Source organism: Hipposideros armiger, unplaced genomic scaffold (genome assembly GCF_001890085.2).
Source record: "Hipposideros armiger isolate ML-2016 unplaced genomic scaffold, ASM189008v1 scaffold_61, whole genome shotgun sequence".
Classification (NCBI taxonomy): Eukaryota; Metazoa; Chordata; class Mammalia; order Chiroptera; family Hipposideridae; genus Hipposideros; species Hipposideros armiger.
The window spans coordinates 1,139,964-1,162,027 of NW_017731411.1; the positions used below are offsets into that span (position 1 = coordinate 1,139,964).

At 41.1% G+C, this 22,064-nt stretch overlaps 1 protein-coding gene across 1 annotated transcript in view; it reads right to left on the bottom strand.

Annotated features, from left to right (window-relative positions):
- The window catches only part of LOC109382182 (heparan sulfate glucosamine 3-O-sulfotransferase 3A1), a 91,761-nt gene extending 70,022 nt beyond the window's left edge, over window positions 1-21,739 (bottom strand). The window contains exon 1 of the mRNA XM_019641493.1: window positions 20,379-21,739. Within this exon, the coding sequence (XP_019497038.1) occupies window positions 20,379-20,977 (599 nt within the window). The 5' untranslated portion in view covers window positions 20,978-21,739. The remainder of the gene's footprint in view (window positions 1-20,378) is intronic.
- Window positions 21,740-22,064: the final 325 nt, after the last annotated feature.

Below are 22,064 nucleotides of genomic sequence, written 5' to 3' on the forward strand. Positions count from 1 at the left end.
CATGTATTAAAAATAAAATCGGGGCCGGCCGAGTGGTATGTTGGTTAAGAACTGGCTTGGGATGCTAGAGGGCCCCGGTTCGGATCCCACATATGAGGGCCAGTGACACTGCCCTCTACAGCTAAGATGCTGAACAACAGCTCAACCTGGAGCTGGGCTGCCGTGAGTTGCCGGTGATGTGCAGTGGGTTGCCATGGACTACCGTGTGTAGCCGGCAGCCAGTGTGAGCAGCCAACAGCCGCCGTGAGCGGCCGTCCAGAGGCCAGCAACTGATCTGCCTTGCCTGGGAAGAGCACAATGATTGTGCCAGCTTGGGCCAGTGAAGCAACATCCTCCACAACTAGACTGAAGAACAAAAGGACAGCAACTTGTCTGTTCCCCTTCCCCCGATTCCCCAGTGCTTTCCCTTCCCCCAATTCCCCAATAAAATCTTTTTAAAAAATAAATAAATAAAATAAAATCAATTTCCCATTATGATTCCCAAATTTTCCATTTACATGAAATATACAAAATATATGAGCAACATGTAGCTGTCTGATGTTGAAATACCTAGAAAAATATTTTCATATTAGATAAGCTGAAGATTCTTTGACCATATCACACAACTATATATAATAAAATATACAGATGCTTAGCACTGTGCATCTTAAAAAAATTAAAGCATTTGTGTAATAGGACAATTTTCCCATTCAAATGAAATTTTCCCTTTGCTGTTTCAGAATCATGGAAACTTTATCACATTTCTACCTGTGCAATGCTGTTGGGAGTGTAAATTCATACAACCATTGTAGAAATCAATTTAGCAATATGTACGAAATGTTCATATCCTTTGACCTTATGATTCTATTCTTGGGAATACAGTCTAAACAACTTGTACTGAATATAACAAACAGCATTACAAACAAAGATATCCATCAGAGTACTATTTATAATAGCCCCAAATTAAAAAGTACCTAAAGGCTAAATGAGTAGTAAATTATATACAGTTGACTGTGCTAAAACTCCAACGCAGGCATTCCTCAAATTATCTCACTGTATAAAATCGCACGATAAAAATCACAGGGCTTATGGGGAAATGGAGTTAGGGTACAACACTCAAAAACATCAGTGGCACATTTTTTAAAAGGCAGGAATCTTATAACAATAGTAGCAGTTTTACACACCTTAAATGGTTATAAAATTCATAAATACAACGTGACACTTGACCTTGATAAAGCCCTAAAGTTTTCTTGTGGAAGTGGGCATTGGGAGGGCTGCTTGTGAGTTATTAATAGTGGTGGAAGGAGGGTTATCTAAAATGGGACCTAAAGCTTTACACCAGACATGGATGGGCACGACTCATAACTTGCAGTGAACTGAGCTGGCTGGTAGATATTTGAGGCATGTGTGTATGTATGTGTGTGTGTGTGTGTGTGTGTGTGTGTTTTCTTACATGGCTGGGTTCAGCTGGGTGCAGCTTTCCACACTCATCTAGTGTTTTTGGTGGATGAAAATGCACATAAACAAATGCAAAATTCACATTATGCGCAAGTGATTTCATAATATACGAGGCACGATCAAGGAACATACTGAACGTTTAAATTTAAAAAAATTTATTACAGTAAAAGACACATTGCCATTAATCCCCCTCAAAATACCCCCCTTTCACTTTGAACACACTTATCCCATCGTTCTTGCCACTTTCTGAAGCAGTTCTGGAAGTCCTCTTTTGAGTCTTTACTTCATCCTCCATCATGACAACGCTCCATCTCAACGACAATGCTCTGTCACACATGGCTTCTGGTATGGCAATTTCTGTCAAATAAAAACATTACGGTGTGTCCTCATCCACCTTATTCACCGGATCTGGCACCGTGCGATTTCTCGCTCTTCCCCAAAGTCAAAATGACCATGAAAGGTAAAAGTTTTGAATCAATTCAGGACATTAAGGCAGCCACGACAGCGCTACTAAAGACACTCACGAAAGAGGACTTCCAGAACTGCTTCAGAATATGGCAAGAATGATGGGATAAGTGTGTTTCAAGTGAGGGAGAATATTTTAAGGGGGATTAATGGCAATGTGTCTTTTACTGTAATAAATTCTTTTTATTTAAACATTCACTGTATTGTTTGATCACACCTCATATTAATTCCTTGGAACAATTTCACTTTTTTCAAAACAAGCATTATAGCAGAAGTGACTGTATTGTGTTCCTAATAAACTTTAATATTAGTTAATAAAATCATATTTCTAAAGATGTCTACATACTCTGCTTTACTGTCCCAAAACAACTAGTCACATGAATATAGAATAAATAAATGTGAATCTGCTTGGCAACCAGTAGGCAAAAGAAGCAATAGACTGACAAATATTTTACTCTACAAATATGTTAATATCAGTGTTTTGAAAACATATCTCAAAAGAATTACTTGTTGGCTAGAATAGCTATGAAACTATTTTAATGAACTTTGGTATATCAGATAAGTATTGGACTAAATGACCTGGAGGTCATGTCTAATGCTAATAATGAGATTTTACAATAGTGTACTTTTTTTCTTAGTAATGAGGTACTTTATTTTGGAAAAGAATAAACAAACTCAGTTCCTAGAGGGTTGAGATTTAGTATAAACTCCATGAATTTCAAACAGGAATCCAATTGAATATAATAAAATAAATCCAGTCACACCATCCTGAGCCTAAATATTTCACATTTACAAATATACGTTTAAAATACATTTTATATTTTGTTGTGATTGTATTTAAGAAAACTGCAAATATGTGAAACACCTCTTATTTCTGTCATTTTTATATGAACATAAGCTGTTAAGTAGTCCAAATTACTTTCCTGTGATTATGGAAGACACTTATATTCTTTAACTACTGTCTTAGCATCATCTCTGTGCCAAGAGAATATAACCCACAGACTCAAACATTTTATTTCCTAAACGTCACTTGAGAACATTTTGAAGTTTTCCTGTATTTTAAAATTACCTTGACTTAAACAAACACAAAAAAGGCCTTTCCTGGGAAACAGTTTGTCCAGCTGAACACTTCCTTTTTTTCTGATGGATGTTATAAAAGGGGAAACGACTCATTTGGCAAAGTATAGTACATCATTACTCAAATCTGAGTTCAATAGTTCAGATTTTTAGAGGCCTTAGGGAGGAAGAAAAAGAACTTTCTGTTTTCAGGAAAATAATTTTGCCCAAGCTTTCAAAACTGAGCTAGTATATTCTACAAAATTCTGATAACAGGCACTCATAAGTCAGACATCCAAATCAATATATTGAAATTGCTTACATATCTAATTATCCCATATTTAAGAACTTCCTGTTTTGAAGGGCAATGATTTCACCTAAACCTTTAAAACTGTGCTGGCATAGTATGATAATAGGTATACATACATAAGTCCCATGTTCAAGCCAATACACTAATAGAACTGTTTAAATTAACTATTACTTATTTTCTTTTTTATAAATGAAGGGAAAACATGCTTGCAAGAAGACAGCCGAAATATAATCTATCCATTGATGTAGTGTGCTAAACAATCAAGAGGTTGCACATGGAATGAGACATTTAATGTCCACTGGATTTCTAAGCACTCCACAGTAATCACCTTTTACATTTGCACAGCACTGTTCCTCCATTAGATCATGTGATTAATGATTTTCATGCTTTTTTCCTGAGAAATCAAAATCTATTATAAAAAGCCATGTTTTAAATATTGTCATATCATTCCAAATGCCTTGTTTTTCAGCCAACATTGTTGTATAGAGTATTGTCATAGGATAACGTATAAGGAGCCGGCACAGTTCATGAGATTCCGTTCATTTGTTCATTTTACAGAGGCAGATAATTCGAATTCCTGTGAAGATGGTATAGTTATTCAGTCTTCACAAATGTGGGGAAATGTTTCTTTTCAAAAAAGATCACATGAACAAAATTATGGTGGAAACTGAAAAGACAATAAATTGAGGGTCCGAAGAAATTTACTGGCAAGCCACAGCCATGGACAGGACCTGAGCAGGAAGACAGACGTGGAGGAGTACGCATGAACAGTTCCGCATCTGAGAATGTCAGCAATCACAAAAGTCCACAGAGATATCCGCCGAAGATATCAAGGTTACCACAAACACAATCTGAAACTGCCTTGACGTCCGAACTCCGCTGCATGTGGGTCTCTTTGCCCCTTTACTGGGGGCCCCCTGAAGCTGCTTTCTCTTTCGCTTCCCCTCTAGCTTCCTACTTTCTCCTCTGCTGCAATTCTGTCGCGTTCTGGTCATACAATACAACTTTCCAAAGTTCTGTCACACATATGCAGAAGGTGACATGGCAGCTGGCTTTATTTTAATAAGGATAGTAGGTGAGTAAAGTGAAAATGCAGTTATTTGTGTAAATGTCAGCCTACTAGCTTTTTAATTCTTCAGTTCTCTGGACTTCTCACACTCCCGTCTTCCCTCTTCTCTCAATCGTCTACAAACAAATCCCCCTTAATCCGTCACCATGCTATTAAAGGCCCACCTTAGATTTCTGAGTGGACTGGAAAAGACAATCATGGTGAAATGGATTCATTATTTGCAATATTCAAATACTAAATCTAGATAGAGGCCATGAAAATAGTTCCTAAACTTTAGATATAGAAAGTTCCCTTACTTAAGCAATTTTCAGCTTGAGATGTCCTCTAAGTCCTTTCTCTATGAGTTTCTATGAATTGGAGAGAAATGGTTACTGTCAACTAAATGAGAAATAAAGCACTACAATTTATTATTTTTTTTGTTATGAGCAATAAATATGTGAGTCATTGAAGGAATAAACTGCAATAAATAGTTTGGTTTTCTCAGGTTTCTTTTTTTTTCTTTCTAGTTTTAGTATTTTGTCATCATCACCAAAATTTCCAAAGAGGAGAAAAGGAAAGTATCAGGAGCATAACAAAGAGTGTTTGCCATTTGGCATTCATAGAGAAGAAATAAGAATATGTCACTGGTGAAAGAATATTAGATGGTTGAAGCTTTTTTTTTTTTTAATTTCAATGCTGGTGAGTGAAAACACAAAGCATTTAAATTTCTCCATTCTTTTATGGAACTTTCAAGTGAGGTTAAACAAGTGGAGGTTCTTAAAGCAAGTTTATTTTTTCTTGCCATGCTTGCGACGGAGTTTAGCATAGGCTGGTGCAGCACGGCCTTAAGAGAGAGCCACTATGCTTTCACCAAAATTTTCAACAACATTAAGGCATAGCAGACACTACTTGTGCTCAGTCACGAAGCTGGAAACCTTAGCATCCATCCACAGAGCACAATCTGCAATTAAAAAAAACCAAAAATGATCTAAAATCTTCTGATAAAAAAAGCTGTCGATCAAGTCACCGTGCATATGTAACCACATCAGAACAGAAAACAGGACATACCAATGCAGTAGCCAGGACAAAAACATACTAACCATATTCTAAACACTCCTTTCATATAGGGAAGTTTTATTTACACAGATGACTAGACATGATGGTCTTAAATCAAGCACAGGGAAGCCGTTGGTCGACGCAAGTCCAACACAGTAGAGGGAGACCTCACAGATCAGCCACACACATGGATGAAGTTCATTATACTCCCTGTCTCTTCTGAAGCACTTCCATATACTCATCAACCCATTGCTGGCTGGCTTCTGTCACACCACAACAGTCCATCTGGTCTCACAGCCACCAATTTCCTAACTGACGAGACAAATATGCTTTTGTCTCAGACCTCCAGCCACCTCTTCTGTGGCATTTGATACCACTGACCTTGAAACCATCTTCTCCTCACTAGCGCCAACATTTTATTATGGAAATTTTAAACATGCAAACATGGAAAGGAATTGCACAACAAACACCTATTTACCCACCAACTAAATTCTAAACATATATTTTTCTATACTTTTATTATCATATATCTCTCCATCCCTCTAACCATCCATCAATTCATCATATCATTTTGAATACATTTCAAAGTAAATTATAGACATCAATACAGTTCCCTGTAAACACTTCTGCATGCATGGCGTAACCTATGGAAACTTTCTCCCTTTGGGGCAAGAATAGAAACATGGTTTCCTGGTCCTGTTCTCCTTCCACCCTCTCCTTGGCTTCTGCTACACACTTTCACATCTTTATTGTGGTGACTGTTAGCACACCCTCAATGGTCATGCCTTACGGTGGCTCCGAAGCCTAGCCTTAGTGTGAGCTCCAGCTTACCACGATGCACTTTCCAATTCACTTGTCTAAAACAAAGTTGTTTGTTCTCCTTAATACCTGTTATTTCCTTCTCTGCTCCCTATCACAGTCACAGTTACTAAGAATACACCTGAGCTAGACCTATTCTCCCATCTCTGCTCCTTTCCTCATGGCTAGCATTCCACAGCAAGTTTTATCATTCTTATTACCAAAGTGTCTAGCAAATCTTTCCCGCATGCCCCATGCCTATTGCACTGCTCTAGTTCAAGCCTCCATCATCTTTCCTTTAGGTTCCTCAACAGCCACCCAGCTCAGTATGCATCCTCTAGCCTTCATATGCTACCTAGGACTAGGTGTTCACAGCAGAAGCAGAGGAGGTCTGTGGAATCAGTCCTCTATTGAAAGAAAGCCTTCAACACGCACCCTGCAGCCCCTGCCTCTGGGGCTGTGCTGTCCAGTATGGTAGCCATTGGCCTCATGGGGCATTTAAACACTTGAAATGTGGCTACTCAGAATGGAGACATGCTGCAAACGTAAAATGCATACCAGATTTATAATATTTTGCATGAAAAATGTAAAATGTCTCACTGATTATGTTTTACTTTTGATTACATGTTGACATTATAATATTTCAGGTATACTGGCTTAAATTAAAATAGTATTAAAATTAATTTCACCTCTTCCTTCTTACTCTTTTAAAGTGGCTGCTAGAAAATTTAAAATGACATATGTGGTTCTCGTTACATTTCTATTGGACAATGCTAATCTAGAAAAAAATCCAAACTCCCTAAACATGCCATTTAATAACCGTCCACGATCTTTCCTTGTGCTTTGATTGAACTTGATGTCTCACTCCTCACTTGCCAAAGCAGACTGCTGAATTAAACCACATGGTGGGACTGTTTCTCGAAAGAGAGGTCAGGTGATGAAGTATTACCTCATTGTGTCCCCTCTTACTTCCTCCAAATGCTTCACAGAATCCCAGGCATCCAAAAAAGCAAAAGGAAAAATGGAGAAGCAGAGAAAGATCTATAAATTAAACATGCACTCAAATACAAAGTCAAGGAAATATCAAAATGGATTATTAGAATTTTTTTTTAAATGACCAAAGACTGCTTTGATTTGTGTTTATGTGATGTCTTTTCCAAAACAGAATGTTTGTAGTGGAGCATATAATCAACTTGACATGAAATGCCATCATCCCAGATAACTGCAGATTTCAAAAAGTTCCCATGGTCACGGCCATATAGTTCCGGGACGGACCGCTCCCTTCTCATATAGCTGCAAGGAGCTCTGCTATTTTTGAGTTGCAGCTCTGGTGGGATCACCTTCCTCCTGCATTCACAACACCTGCCATGAATGCTGGTAGTAGATACTCACCTGAGAGTAACAAGGTAAGTAAGGGAAAATCAAGGGACATATTGGAAGCCTTGAGTCTACCTTTGAAGTCTGCAAACTATGACCAGCGAGCCAAAGACCTGTGTTGGCAAGTAAAGTTTTATTGGAACATAGCCATGCCCCTTCTTTCACATAGTGTCCTGCTATAAAAGCAAAGTTGAATAGTTGTGAGGGAGACCACATGGCCGATGGAGCCTAAAATGATTACTTCCGGACCCTTTCCAGAAAAAAAAATGCTGACCTCTGCCCTAAGGATCATTTTAATTTTTTTTCATTAACCAAATAGTGAATCTATTATGTGACAGGTACAGTTCCAGGCTCTGAACATACATGGTTGAAAAAGACTGAATCCATAACATGGAACGCTCACACTTAGTTTCTCAAGGAACCCTAAAGCATATTCATTTTAGTCTTTTCAAACAGGACTTCCGTTCACACTAGCCATTGTTTTTCAAACTTTTTTTTATATTGAGAGCCATTATAACAAATACGTTTTACATCCAACCCTTTCTGCATGTGCACACACACGTTACGTCACTGACCACGTTTGTCAAGATAGTATTTGTCTTCCTAGCTACATGGGGTTCACTGCCCATATTTTATCCTATTATACCCCCTACTCATTTAAAAAATAATTGATTTTATTTTACATTAATATATTATGATTCACAGTTTAAAAACCTCTTGGTGCACCAGCTTTTTATTGTCCAGTTCTGGTTTTCACCATAAACCATAAGTTATAAAATAGCAAACATTTACCCTCAGATAAGATTGATTTGCTTCAACCATGCAGAATTTTGTCTTGTTTTAGACTTGGTTTGGGTTTTTAATATATGAAATATTTCCCAATGTGTTTTTATTTTTAACCAGTACTCCAAGATTATTTCAAAAATCAGAAGGCATGGCAATAATGAGCCCACTTCCTATCTTGGTAACCACCAGCTGGAGATGAGGCATGGTTTCTCCAATGTTTGCTTCCAACTTGCCATCCTTTGCCACAGGAAAAATGCACCTGAAAATCCCAAGAATTTTTATCACAAGCATTAACTCCCCACAACTTCCCCCCCCATGTAAATATAAAACAGATCCAATTTGTTTTCTTTCCATCATTAAACCCTTGCTGGGCATTCTAGTGGACCCTCTGGCTTTGGGAAAAGCATTTTTAACAAATACCGTTGTAATACCAAGTCCTCCTACACCAAGAAGAAAGAGTACGTTCTCATTAGAAAGAAAAACAAGTGGCCTTTATTTCTTTAAAAACAACAACAGCAAAAAAAACCCCACAATATTTGATGAAAGAAACAAGAATAATTAGAGTCCACCAGGAAATTAAAAAAAGAAAGATGCCAGTTTTTGTTTACTTAAAAGCTGTGTTTGTGAAATGAAATCACTTCATCGCTGAAGCGTTTTCCTACTGCCAGAACTTTTCAAAACATCCACAGCAAACATGGCTTCAGTTAAGAAAGGTGATGAGGGGAGCAGTTAGCTCTGGGAATGTAACTTTAGTTGCAGCTTAATCCAGTTCCCTTTTTAAATACCTGAACTTAATGAGAATCTGCAAAGATTTATGACCGTAACAAACACATCGTTTTTGACTTTGTCATTCAAACCAGACTGGCAACTTTGATATTTCCTATTGAAAGGAGAGAGCTAATCCAAGTAAGAACTCTAAAAAAGAGAAAAGGAATTTTATTCCCATAATTTGATTGATTACTTCCTACTCTGAACACTCAAGAGAGAAAAAGCAAACTTTTTCCTGTCTGTACTCGGATTTCTCCCACTAATCTTTCACAAGCAGGCAACAACCATAAAACACAAATTACTTACAAGGATCCATAGGCCTTGTAAGGTTCCAAAATCTATAAGCATCAAAATATTGGGGAAAACATCTCAGGTGAAAACCAGGAATTTAAACATACATTGAACCCTGACCCAATTCAGTTCAATACTTTAATTCACCCATGCTGAGAAGAGAAAAAGTAATGCTATAACTTGTTCCTTTCTCTGACACATATTTTTGTCATTGGTGCAAATCTTCCAAAATTAAATTTATGTAATTCAGAGCATGCAATTGTTTTCCAATTGTAGTTTTTAGAATTGTACCTTGGGAATTAGAAATCCTGAGGCCAAGTTTTTGGCTTAACCTTGGGCAAGGTACCTAGGTTTCTTCACATGTAGAAGACGCTCTGAGATACCATTCAATTCCAACATCCTTACAATTTATGATTCTGTCTGGCTAGAACAAAATCAACAGCCATGTCTGATGCAGCAATGACCTGACCACTATAGTAAAGGGCTTGGCACTACTAATGACCAGCTGGCAAGAAATCAATTAGATGAAAATTATTAATAACAATAATGAAGATAGACAGGATGGTGTTTGGAGGTAACAAATGGGCCATGCCCTGAATGGTAGTATTAACATGTCTAAAGAATAAAATAAAAAAAAAAGTCAATCAAAAACTACCAAAACAGAAGAGTGAGAAAGATGGACTTTGGCAATGACTCAGCCATGTTCCAAAGGCATGCCTGGTTGGAGGATTCCTCCAGTCAAAAGGGAGCATGGAGTTGTTGATGATAGCAGCAAAGGAGCACAGCCACCAACTCACCCTGCCCCAATTCCAGGAGCAGTGAGCAGTTGTCTGATTATATTTCTGATAATATATGAAGCTGTTTAGAAGGAGGAAATGTGCTCATGTGGATAATTTAATAGTTGTGTTTTTTTCATGGTTATTGTTATTTTTTAATGGATGGGGGGAGGGGGGATCAATTGAATGGCCCAGGATTTCTGATATGCTGAGTAGGATGAGTTCTGTGATCAGATATCTTAGAAGAAGAAGGAGAAGGAGAAGGAGAAGGAGAAGGAGAAGGAGAAGGAGAAGGAGAAGGAGAAGGAGAAGAAGAAGAAGAAGAAGAAGAAGAAGAAGAAGAAGAAGAAGAAGAAGAAGAAGAAGAAGAAAGGAGAAGGAGGAGGAGGAGGAGGAGGAGGGGAAGAAGAAGAGGAAGGAGGAGGAGAAGAAGAAAAGAGGAGAAGGAGGAGGAGAAAAGAAGAGAAGGAGGAGGAGGAGGAAGGGAAGGAGAAGGAAAAGGAGGAGAATAACAACTACATAGAAAACAGAAGTGGCTTTAATTATTCCATATAGGCCAATAAGCTTACAGGATATTTATTAAATACTTCTAAAAATTCACTTTTCAACCATGTGTTACCTTGTTTTTAAACTGAAGGTTCAAGACCCAGAATCAAACATATCCAAATCACTTAATCACATGGGGCAACCTTTCAATCCCCACCATCTCTGAGCCACTGGTGGCTGGCTGTTTAGGCAGGAACCACACATGGGCAATTCTGTCTGAGACCATGTTAGAATATTTCGTGGTGAAGCATTCACATGCTGGAGGTAGGTGGATCTGGGCCCAGCACTAATTCTACTATTTACTTGGCTATATGACCTTGAGCAAGTTACTTCACCTTTTTTGAACCTCTCTTTCCTGGTCTATAAAAGGCAGTAAATGATAGAACCTACCTAATAATATCAATCATATGAATGAAATATCCAAACTATCTGCAGCAGATCATGCAGCATCACCCAGCACACAGTGAGGGCTCAACAAATGTAGCAGTTATTACATGTCTAAAGTGACAGATCATCCAGAGAGAATATCAAAAAGGAAACACTAGGCTTGAATTATACCTTAGACCAAATAGACCCAACAAACATACACAGAACTTTCCATCCAACAGCAGCAGAATGCACATTCCTCTCAAGTGCACACAGCACATTCTCTAGGATTGATCATATGCTGGGCCACTAAGCAAGTCTTAATACATTTATTTTTTTTCTTACAATTCTTTTTTTTTTATTGTGAAATAAACATTTTTTAAAATTAGTTTCAGCTGTATAACACAGTGCAATAGTTATACTTTTTACCCCTCTTAAGAAAAACTGAAATCGTATCAAATATCTTTTCTGACCACAATGGTATGAAACTAGAAATCAATAACAAGAGGAAAATTGGAAAATTCACACATATAGAGAGATTGAACAACCCACTCCTGAACAATAGTCAAAGAAAAAAATCAAAAGGAAAATAAAAAAATATCTGGAGACAAATGAAAATGGAAACACAGCATACCAAAACTTATGTGATGCAGCAAAAGCAGTTGGCAGAGGGAAGTTTATAGTGATAAATGCCTATGTTAAGAAAAATGAAAGATCTCAAACATACAACCTAACTTAACCCCTTAAGAAACCGGAAAAAGAAAAACTGAAGCCTAAAGTTAGTAAAGGAAGGAAGTAACATACAACAAGGCAGAAATGAATGAAACAGAGACAAAAACGATAGATTTTTATCAAATGTACATTGCAGGGTTCAAATACTTTGCTATTTTAAAAACTGTTCAAAATGCATGGAGAAAAGTGTATACCAGCTAAGATGGAAAAACACCAAACAACCATTCGGGAATGGCATTAAATCACAGAAATTATTTTAATCCACATAAACATTAAATAGCCTGTGCTTTGCACGAAACAGCTCATAATACAAATCTAATAAAGATAAATGGATAAACAATTAAGAGGAAATACTGTTAACGTCTTTGAGTCTCAAGATATAGGTTGTGTATTGTTTTGTTTTGCTCAAGTAAAAATGTATTATGGATAAAACTATTTTTACAGTTGTTAAAAATATCAAAGGAAATGTTTCAAGTCAAATTTCCATTACTCTATTAAAACAGACTCTTGGATGCACAACTGTGTGTTTAAAAACAGAAGCAGAAGATGCCAGCATGCCACCTAGACAGGAATTTTAAAGTCTGATCAGACTGGCATCCCAGGCTTAGCAGTTCCAGCAGGAAGAACCACCCAGGATGCCCAGGTCCTGGTCCTCCAGTGCTGTGGAGGTTGGATTTTCTCTCTTCCTCCCTGTTTTGCTCCCGTGGCTGGTCTCCTAGGCCATACCATCTAAACTAAAGGTTAAAGCACAAGGTCAAGTAAGCAGAATATTTAAGCTGGCCCAGAAAACCTGGACTGCTTTATCTTAGGCATAAGGAGCGTCCACAGCTATGAACACAACTCTTCACCCCATAACCAGCTTCCCAACCCCTGACAACTGCGCCTCCTACGTCTGTAGCAAAAAAGCCAGATGCCCAAGGCTGATTTTCCTCTGACTCCTACTTCAGTTCTTTGTGTTCTCAAAAACCTATCATTTCCATCAAAGATTTTGCTACCCAGAACAAGAGGGATTCAGTCAAGGGTGGGCAACTTTTTATACCTTCTTCACTTTACATTTGCCAGCCATAAAAAGAGAAAGAAAGAGAAACAAAACTGTCTCTGTGCTTGTTTCAGGCACAGGAGAGTAGGAGGGGAGCCATGAGCCAATTTTATTATGAAATCAGCTGAGGGAGAGCTCAGCATGTCTGGAAGCAACAGGTGCTGGCAAATGGAGGGGACGCTGGCAGGCCTGTGCTGGGGTCCTTCGGAAGGAGGGAAAGAAGAAACAGAATAAGAGGGAGCTGACACAGCGGCATACTTCAGTGTGGGCCCACATGCCTTGGTGCCTAGGTATCTCCTACCTTGTTTGCTGATGTTGCCGTTTTTCCTTTTGCTTTAGAATAATTTTAGGTATTAAAATTGTAAATAAATAAATAAATAAATAAATAAATAAGTACAGAAATTCTCATATACCACTTTGCCCTGAGTCCCCTAAGGCTACCGTCTTACATAACCCTCATACAACGATCAAAACCAAGAAATTAACCTCAGTATAATACTATTAACTAGGCTACACACATTATTCACATTTCTCCAGTTTTTCCATGAATGTGATTTTTCTGTTTCAGGACCCAGTCAAGAGTACACTTCATTTACTCAGTGATTAGTCTCTGCCATCTCCTCCCATCTGTGACTGCTTATCAGTCTTACTTTGTTTATCATGATCTTGACATTTTTGAAGAATACTGGTCAGGTATCTTGTAGCTGCCCTGCCGTTTGGGTTGGTCTAATGTTTTCCCATGATTAGGGTGGGTCATGGATTCGGGGGAAGAATTCCCCACAGGTGAAGTGCCTTCCTCATTGCGTTATACCAGGGGGTGCATGACTTCCACGCTTTAACAAGGCGGCCTTCACCTTACCTTGGTTAAGGTGGTGTCTGCCAGGTTCCTCCATGGCAACCTCCCTAGTTTTCCCTTCCTTCCTGCCTTGCTTTTAACCTGACCACCGCCCCTCTCCCCCAACCCACCCTCCCTGGGCACTGGACTGTAGTCCCAGGAAGGTCTCTCCCTAGGAAACGATCGTACTTGAGTAGGGTCTTCAATGATGTATCTCAGGCGCATTAAGAGTTAAACAGGCTTCTGTGTGCTGCTGCCTGGTAAGAATCATGGGACCCCTCCTCCAGAGTCTGTACAACACAGGGGAAGGAATAAGGCTGCATGTTGAAATAAAATCATCTGGAAGTATTTTCATTGGAAGCTGGCTTTCAGAAACAGAGGCAAAACACACTAACAAAACGAATCTGGGGCATATGGCATTCCTTTCAGTCATGTGCATTTCTAATAGAAATCTCCTAATCATTTATATCATGTTTTTCAGATTTACTGTGAAGGCAAGTCTCTTTTATTTCTCTCCAAAGCATAAACTCCCTACCTAAAAGAAGTGAGCTCAGAGAGAGTCAAAGTGCAGCTCAGCCACACTAAGAAGGTCTTACTTGCTGTAAATGCTACCTAATGCGATCCCCCTGCCTTTTAAAAATTTATTTATTTTTTTTCAGTTACAGTTGACATTCAGTATTATTTTACATTAGTTTCAGATGTACAGCATAATGGTTAGACATTAATATAATTTCTGCAGTGATCCCCCTGATTAGTCTAGTACCCACCTGGCACTATACATGGTTGCTACAATATTATTGACTATATTCTCTATGTTATACTTTACACCCCCATGATCATTTTGTAACTCCCAATTATTTCCTAATCCCTTCAACTTTTTCACCCAGCTCCCCAAGCCCCCTCCCTTCTGGCAACCATCAGTTTGTTCTCTGTATACGAACAAACAAAACAGAAACAGACCACCACCACCACCCTTTTTCTTAAATTCAGACTGCAAATATACTCTGATAATGATGAGGTTTTTAAAGTTTAGCCATTCCACTTCCTTGCTGACTCTCCCTCCCACTAGGTGGCGCTACAGCTCACTTTCAAAGTAGGCTGCTCTCAAGAGTCAGAGAATAGGATTTTGTTTTTTTTTAACCTTTGTACGAATATCACAAGCCTAATGTCAATTACTAAACTTCATTCTTAATAAACACTTCCCCTTTTTTTTTTTTACATTTACTGTCATCTGACAACTTCTGAAACAAGCCAAATCTGAACTTCTGGAATACCTTCCTCAAGTACTATTCACAGCGTAAAAGTAAATGTTAGAGGCATGATAGTCATGACCCCATGAAAAATGCAAAATATCAGAAGTTGTGATTATTGGATGCAAAAAACTGGGAAGATGCTTCAATTCACTGAACTTGGTATTTCCTCAATTTCTAAGGTTCTGATTTCACATAAGTTTATTTATCAACTTGATTCAATATCCCCTGCAGAGCTGTTTAAACTGTATGAAACTTAAAGTGCAGCATTTTTAAGACATTCTTATAAACGCAAAGACTAGGAAGCTAAAATATTACTTAGGCGCACTTTCCTCTGATTACATATTAAAGTCATATATTTAATAAAAACCTCATTTTCGCAATTGTAACTCATCATTTAAGCAGAAACAAATTTTCTAAAAGCTTCGAATCGAACATCATTGGGAAACATACCAAGAAATTACACTTTTTATCAGTCAAGTTACTATGACTTGGTGGAGGAAGATGTCCCCTAAGGAAAAGTGCTACGTATATAATACATTCCCAACCAGGCCCAGCAATTGACTGATGGTAATTGCAATTTGCAACTGTTCAAATGCGTCCTTTAGAGATGAGGCCTTTTGTTGTTTATAACAGAACCTATAAGTAGGTTTACTTGCTCTGTGACACTCCTCTCCTCATGATGTGAGCATGAGGTCTATGTAAGGTTAGCCCCTGTTGTCATTAACTGCACAGGCTTGTTACATTCCCACTGGCCCGTCCAATATACTGATTTGGCACATATTCTTTCCTGACCAATCAACAGACTTACTTATATGAGACAAAATATTTTGACCAGGGTGTTTTTTCTTTTCAAGAGGAGGTCAGGAGACTACAATATTGTGGACGATTTTCACTCATAGATGGTTATGTATTTCACATAAAATATATCTGTACATTATGAATCTCATTGTTATGAAGGAATAGTCACTCGCATGAGGTATTCCAGGTCCAGGCTATCTATGTAATTTTCGTTGTTGTTATTGTTTTTAATGCCTGTACTCAGTAGTCCCAAATTCTGTTCCATTCCCTGGGTGTCTGATATTGTTCAGAAGTTCCCTAACCACTTAATAACTTTACTGTTATCAATTCCATCAGTTTCCCCTCCTATGAGGTCTCTGCTCTTGCACACATGTCCATGTGGGTAAATGAATGTGCGCAAATGCAGGAACACACAGGAACTAGGCTGTTTGGCTTCTGTGATGGACGCTCTACTGGGATGATGAGCCCAGAGGTCAGACATGCAGCAAACAAAATGACAGCACTGTGGCTTCTCTAAGGGGCTGTTTGCAACCTCCCAGTGGATGGAGAGTGCCCTGTCATCGAGAGCTCCTGGGAACTAAGTGAATGAGAGAAATTAGACCAGCTCCCCAGTAAACGTGTGCCCTAGACTCAGGGTCCAAAGCAACTTCTCCCACCCTTTGTCCTGCTTTCCTCCCACCTTTCGTCCCTTCCCCATATTCTTAACTCAGCTCTAAGAACAGAGAGGCCTCTTTGGACTTCAGTCCATATGACCTTGCATGGGTGGCCAGGCTCTGCAGCTCCCTTGGCTCAAATTTCATTTCCAACCCTTCATGCAGAAGGGCCTCGTGGCTCAGGAGGGTGGGAAACTGCACATGGAGGTACACCGCAGCTGCTCCCAGCTGCTACGAAACGCTGCTTTCTCCGGAAAGGAACCGAAAGTTCCTCTGTTCAGCTTGCCTTTCTGGTGGAAAAACAGGCGATGATCACTAGAGGCCAGAAAACTTCAAATTTTGATGAAATTGGGGAAGAATTAACTTCTAAATACCAAGCTAGGTAATTTCTGATCTTCCTGGACACTATAGAGTAAAACAATTTAAGTGATACTGATCTCTGCTGAAACTGTCCAGTCTTACTAAAGAAAACAAATCAAAACATAGGAAATAGATATGCTAGTATAAGAGATTGGATAATTAATACTATCTTGTCCCAAAATATGAGACTAAAGTTTTACAGAAACCAAATACACACACACACACACACACACACACACACACACACACACACCTGTAAATACTTCATCAATAGGTATCTTTTGTCTTAGGAGAAAAAAAAGAACACCTTCTAGTTGGTGGAGACATACACAGGCAGAGAGCGGAGGGCTTCTTATTAAATTCTAAGTTCACCTGCTCTTGAACTACAGTAGAAGCATTTGTTGACTTCCAGGAAAGATCTCAAAGTTCAGAAACTAAGGAAACAGTTCCCTACTTTCCTCTATGAACCCACCACACATACAATGGAAATGGAGACTATTCATTGCAAAGGATTGCTTTCCCATGACATGCAAGCCACAGACATTTGTTGTACTGATATCATGTCTGCTAAATTAGGTAATGTGGAATGTTTTTTAAACCCCATCAGGGTGGAGTTTCATATCCAGAAAACTCCATTGGAGCGTCCTAAATGATCAAAATTAATAAATTCCCTGGCATGTTAAAATTTGCCTTTGTTTTGTTTATTTTAGAATAATATTGAGACATTTTAATCAATCAGAAACACTTCGTTTGTAGAGATTTTAAATTCATTTTCTTTGCTTTCACTACAAATTTGTTCAAACAAAGAAATGGTTGATTACACTATTCTTGGGAAGCAATTTATAAAGTACTTAATTTTTTCCCTGCGTGAGAAATTTATTGAAACATCCTCGCAACAGGCTTTTCTAACTCTCAAACTCATTCTCCAAGGGATTTTCTGAACTTCCTAACAGCAACAGATTTCTCCCTTTATCAGGACAGTAGGGGGCACTGCCACAACAAACTATTATGGCAGACTGCAACATTACATTGGGCAAAAAAACAAGGCTAGACACCATTCTCCCATGTCAAAGAGCATCTAAAAGATATTACACAGCTTTCTCTCTTCCAGAATTCAGTCAGGGTGCAAATACTGGGTCTCTCCCTCTCTCTCTCTGTCTCTCTCTCTCTCTCTCTTTGGCAGAAATCCTATATTACAAATTTTGGGCTGACTCAAGAAAGTCTAACTGAACAACCCCTTACTCTAAAATGCTGGCTAAATACAAGCAGCTAAAATGCACGTAACAGTTAAGTGGCATTCTGTGTGGGAGGTTTCTTTTTCAAGGTTGTCTTCAATCTTTCTCACAAACATCAACCTTCAACCTGAGAGCCAAGATGAAGGAGAACTAAGGCAAGATTTCATTAAATAATCACATAATCCAGGATCCATAGCTTGAATTTTTTTTAAATAAAAGTTTTCTGTGTAATTGAGTTAAACTTAAATTTATGCATCCAATAAAAAGCCATTGCAAATGGTAAAACAAAGACATTGCTCCAACACTTAGAAAATTAAATTCACCAAACCATGAAGTCTACTGTGCAGTTATTTTTGTAACCACCATAAATTGCTTTATAGAACTCCTCTGCTGGAGTAAACAATCCAAAGAGAGATTTACTTTACAGCATGCATCCAGTTTCCAAATGAGAGGGTGACCTAAATGTTTATGACTTTTTTCTTTCTTTTTTTCTTTCAATACTTGTGTTTCTAGTTACCTTGAAACCTTCCTTCTCTTTACACAAGCTCAGAAACGTCCGCGGAAAATAAGAGCCAGGTCTCTAGATATACTGTGCCCTCAAATACTCATTTCTGGAATGAGAAGGGGAAAATCCTACTTTGTGGAAATGAAGTCTAGTTGGTAAAATGAAAATAAAGGGTTTTAGTGTAAAATATTTCACCATATATAATATCACCTCAGAGCCCAACGTTGTCTTAGATATTCTAGGCAGTCGGCTTGAAATGTGTTCACTTATACACTGTACGAGCCGAATTCAATGCAAACTGCTATAGATAAGAGTTTTAGGGGTCTTTAATCACTTCTTTCTTGTGTCCTTGATGGAAAAAACAGAGCTGCCTTTGTGCTAAAAAGAAGGACCTGTTGTTTCCAGATTCAACAGGTCATTTTTATAAGAACTTCCCAGAGGATACAACATAAATGACAGAAACACAAGGGGATTTTTTAAGTGGCTGATGATTTTAAATGATATATTTTCTATATTAAGGAAGGTTGTTTGTTTTTCTTTCCAACAAATGGAAAGTTACTGTTTTAAAAGTGTTTAATGTTTCAATTCAACTTTTAGGACCAAATGTTTTCTCATGAGTTGGGTTACTATAAATTCAGCTCCTGAAATCAATCTGAGGGTACGCTTGACCCCTCAAGTAAATAAACTTGTCAAATCATGTCCATTTCTGTTTTGGAGATGAATGGTTGATTTAGTGGGCTTTTGAAATATATTTAAATTGTGTGGTAACTTTTGTAATATTATTTCAGTTAAAATGAACAAGATAAAACTGTAAAATGGAAAATTCCGGCCATGTGATTATTCCTTGTTCTCAGAGTAAAAAACAAAACAAAAACAGGCCAATATTTTATGGCAAACAAAATCCAGGTGACACGAGGATTTATTAGAGTTTGGCTGATTCTATTATTAAAGGTGGTCTAAATTTGAGAAGACTGGCAAGTTTAAGATTAAGATCTAAAGCAGACTTGTTTCCTAAACTGTATTGGGAGGGTGTTGTGGGGTTTTTTTTAGAATGTAACCAGTGTCCCTATATTTCCCTCTTTTCTTCTTTTATTTTTTTTGAATCGGCTACTTCATTTCTAAAGAGAATTGTTTAAAGAGTTTTGGAAAAGTTTCTGCCAGTTGGAGGACAAAAGGTACTCTTCTGTACAAACATAGAAAACACTTTATAAAACTCATTCCTCCCCCCAAAACGAAAGTTATTACCAAGGAAACTTTCTTTAAAACACAAAAGTTTTAAAGACTGGTTGCTGGCACTTGCTCCGACATACATTTCCCAACTACCTAGACTCTGGTTCTTGACACTTTTACGAAGTCTCTATATTACTTACCACCTAGGACAATTATCTGGCAAAGGGTCAAGGTAAATAAATACCTGATGGCAAAGACTGCATTAACCACAGGGAATTGCCCAGAAGGCAAAGAAGAAATAAAAATAGGTTTCCTTGGGAAAGGGGTCGACCTAATACTCGGAATTGATGAACAGGTTCTAACTTAGGAGAAACTTCTTTTTTCTTCTTTAGCTCACAACAAGGATCCTCTCGCAGAGGAGAAAAAGATGAAATTGGCTGTTTGGGGGAAAGGGAATCCCAAGGATAAAGAAAAAAATCATTAAGCACCCCCACCCCCACCAGCATCCACTATCCTGGAAACAGAAGGCGTGCTGGGGAAGGAGAAACCCTCAATTTAAAAACAACTGATGACCCCTTGCCTTCTGCATGAAATGGAGAGGGAGGTGAACTGGGGGTCACCATGGTCTCTCTCAAGCCCCCCTCCCACACACACACACACACACACACACACACACCCGTGCTCTGCCTGCCCCCGCCTGTGCCCCGTGCCAGCTCACCGGTACCAGGCGAGGCCCTTGTCGTAGCTGCGGTCGAAGAAGTGGGGCTCGGCGCCCACGGCGCGCACGTCGGGGTGCACGCGCAGGAACTCGAGCAGCGCCCGCGTGCCGCCCTTCTTCACGCCGATGATGATGGCCTGCGGCAGCTGCTTGCTGCCTTCGTCCAGCAGCAGCGCCAGGGTTCCCGGCGCGGCCTCGGCCACGCTGCTCCCGGCTCCAGAGCCGCCGGGACTCCCCGCCAAGCCGGGGGTCTCTTCTTCCCAGGCGGCCTCCTCGCCACCTTCGCGACGCGCGGGCCGCCGGCGCCTCCGCCACTGCCGCAGCTGCAGCAGGCGTGTCCTCTGCGCCGCCGCGGGCCACACCGCCAGCTCCCTCGGGCCTTCGGCCAGGACACCGCGACCCGGGGCCCCCGCCTCCTCGCCGCCGCCGGACAGCCCCACGACGGGGCCGGACAGGGTCTGACAGCGTTCGGCCAGGCAGTAGAAGACGTAAAGGGACGTGAGCAGGGAGCAGAGCATCAGCAAGAACTTCCGGAAGATGCTGCGGGATAGCGGCTCCGCGGAGCTGGGGTGGGCGCCGGCCGGGCCCTGGGGGGCCATCCTAGCCGGAGGCGACGTCGGGCAGCGCGCGGGCCATGCTAGGCCGGGCCTCCGCCAGGTGCCATGACATCCTCCAGGAGGGCCTGAGCGCTGGACCGAGGCCGCATCGCCCGTGCGTCCCGGCGGCCGTGCGAGCTGCCCCGGGAGGCGGCAGCCGGGGCTCCTCGGGGAGACGGAACCCCGGGAGCCCCGCGCGGGATCCCTGCCTCCGGTCGAGGGGACAGGAAGGGGGATGTGGTGCCGTGCTTAAGAAACCATCGTCAGACTCGCCAAGTCCCGAGCCTTGGGGGGAGCCCTTGGCGCCCCAGTCCCCTGAGACTCGCTGAAATGGGACTCCTGGCGGCAGTGGCGAAGGCGTGCGTCTCAGCCTCGGCCCCGAGCGGCCTCCCGTCACCAATCTCCGCTCAGCGACCGTGCCTCGCTCGCTCCGTCCGGGTGAGGGGACGCGCCGCTTCGGAGCTGCAGAGCGCCGTGCTCTCCAGATCGCGGCAAGCGAACGTGCCTCCCAGCCGCGGCTTCTCGGCTCCCCTGGTCCGCCTGGGCGCGCCCTCTCGGCCCCGGTGCGAAGTCCCCCGGAGTCCCTCTGCCCAAGCGGGAGCCAGAGGCCCGCGCCGCGCGGTCCGCCCCTCTGGGTGCGCTCCCTGCTGCTCCAAACTGCTCTGTCGCCCCACCTGGGAGCGGCGTGGCAGAGTCCGGCTGCGCGGGACCTGTCAGCGGCCGCGGCCACTGAGCTCTCGGACGCACCCCCGCCGCCTCCCGGGCCGTCGCAGCCGCCACACGTGGGGCGCCTGGGGCAGCAAACTTGGCGGTGACGTCAACCGCCCGGGCCGGACCAGCCTGCAAACCAGCGCAGCAGGGTGGGCGGGGTGGGATGGAGAAAAGGTGACGCGGACCCCGCAACGGCGGCCCAATGACATCGGAGAGGGCGGGGGCGACCGGGGCGACGCCCCTTCCCACTCCGCCCTCTCCCTCTGCCCGCGCCGGCAGCCTCGAGCGTTTGGAGCGGAGCTGGGGGTTGCGGCGGCCCCCGGACAGTCTGACTGACAGCTAGAGCCGGCCGGATCCCCGGGGGCCTGACTTCCACCCA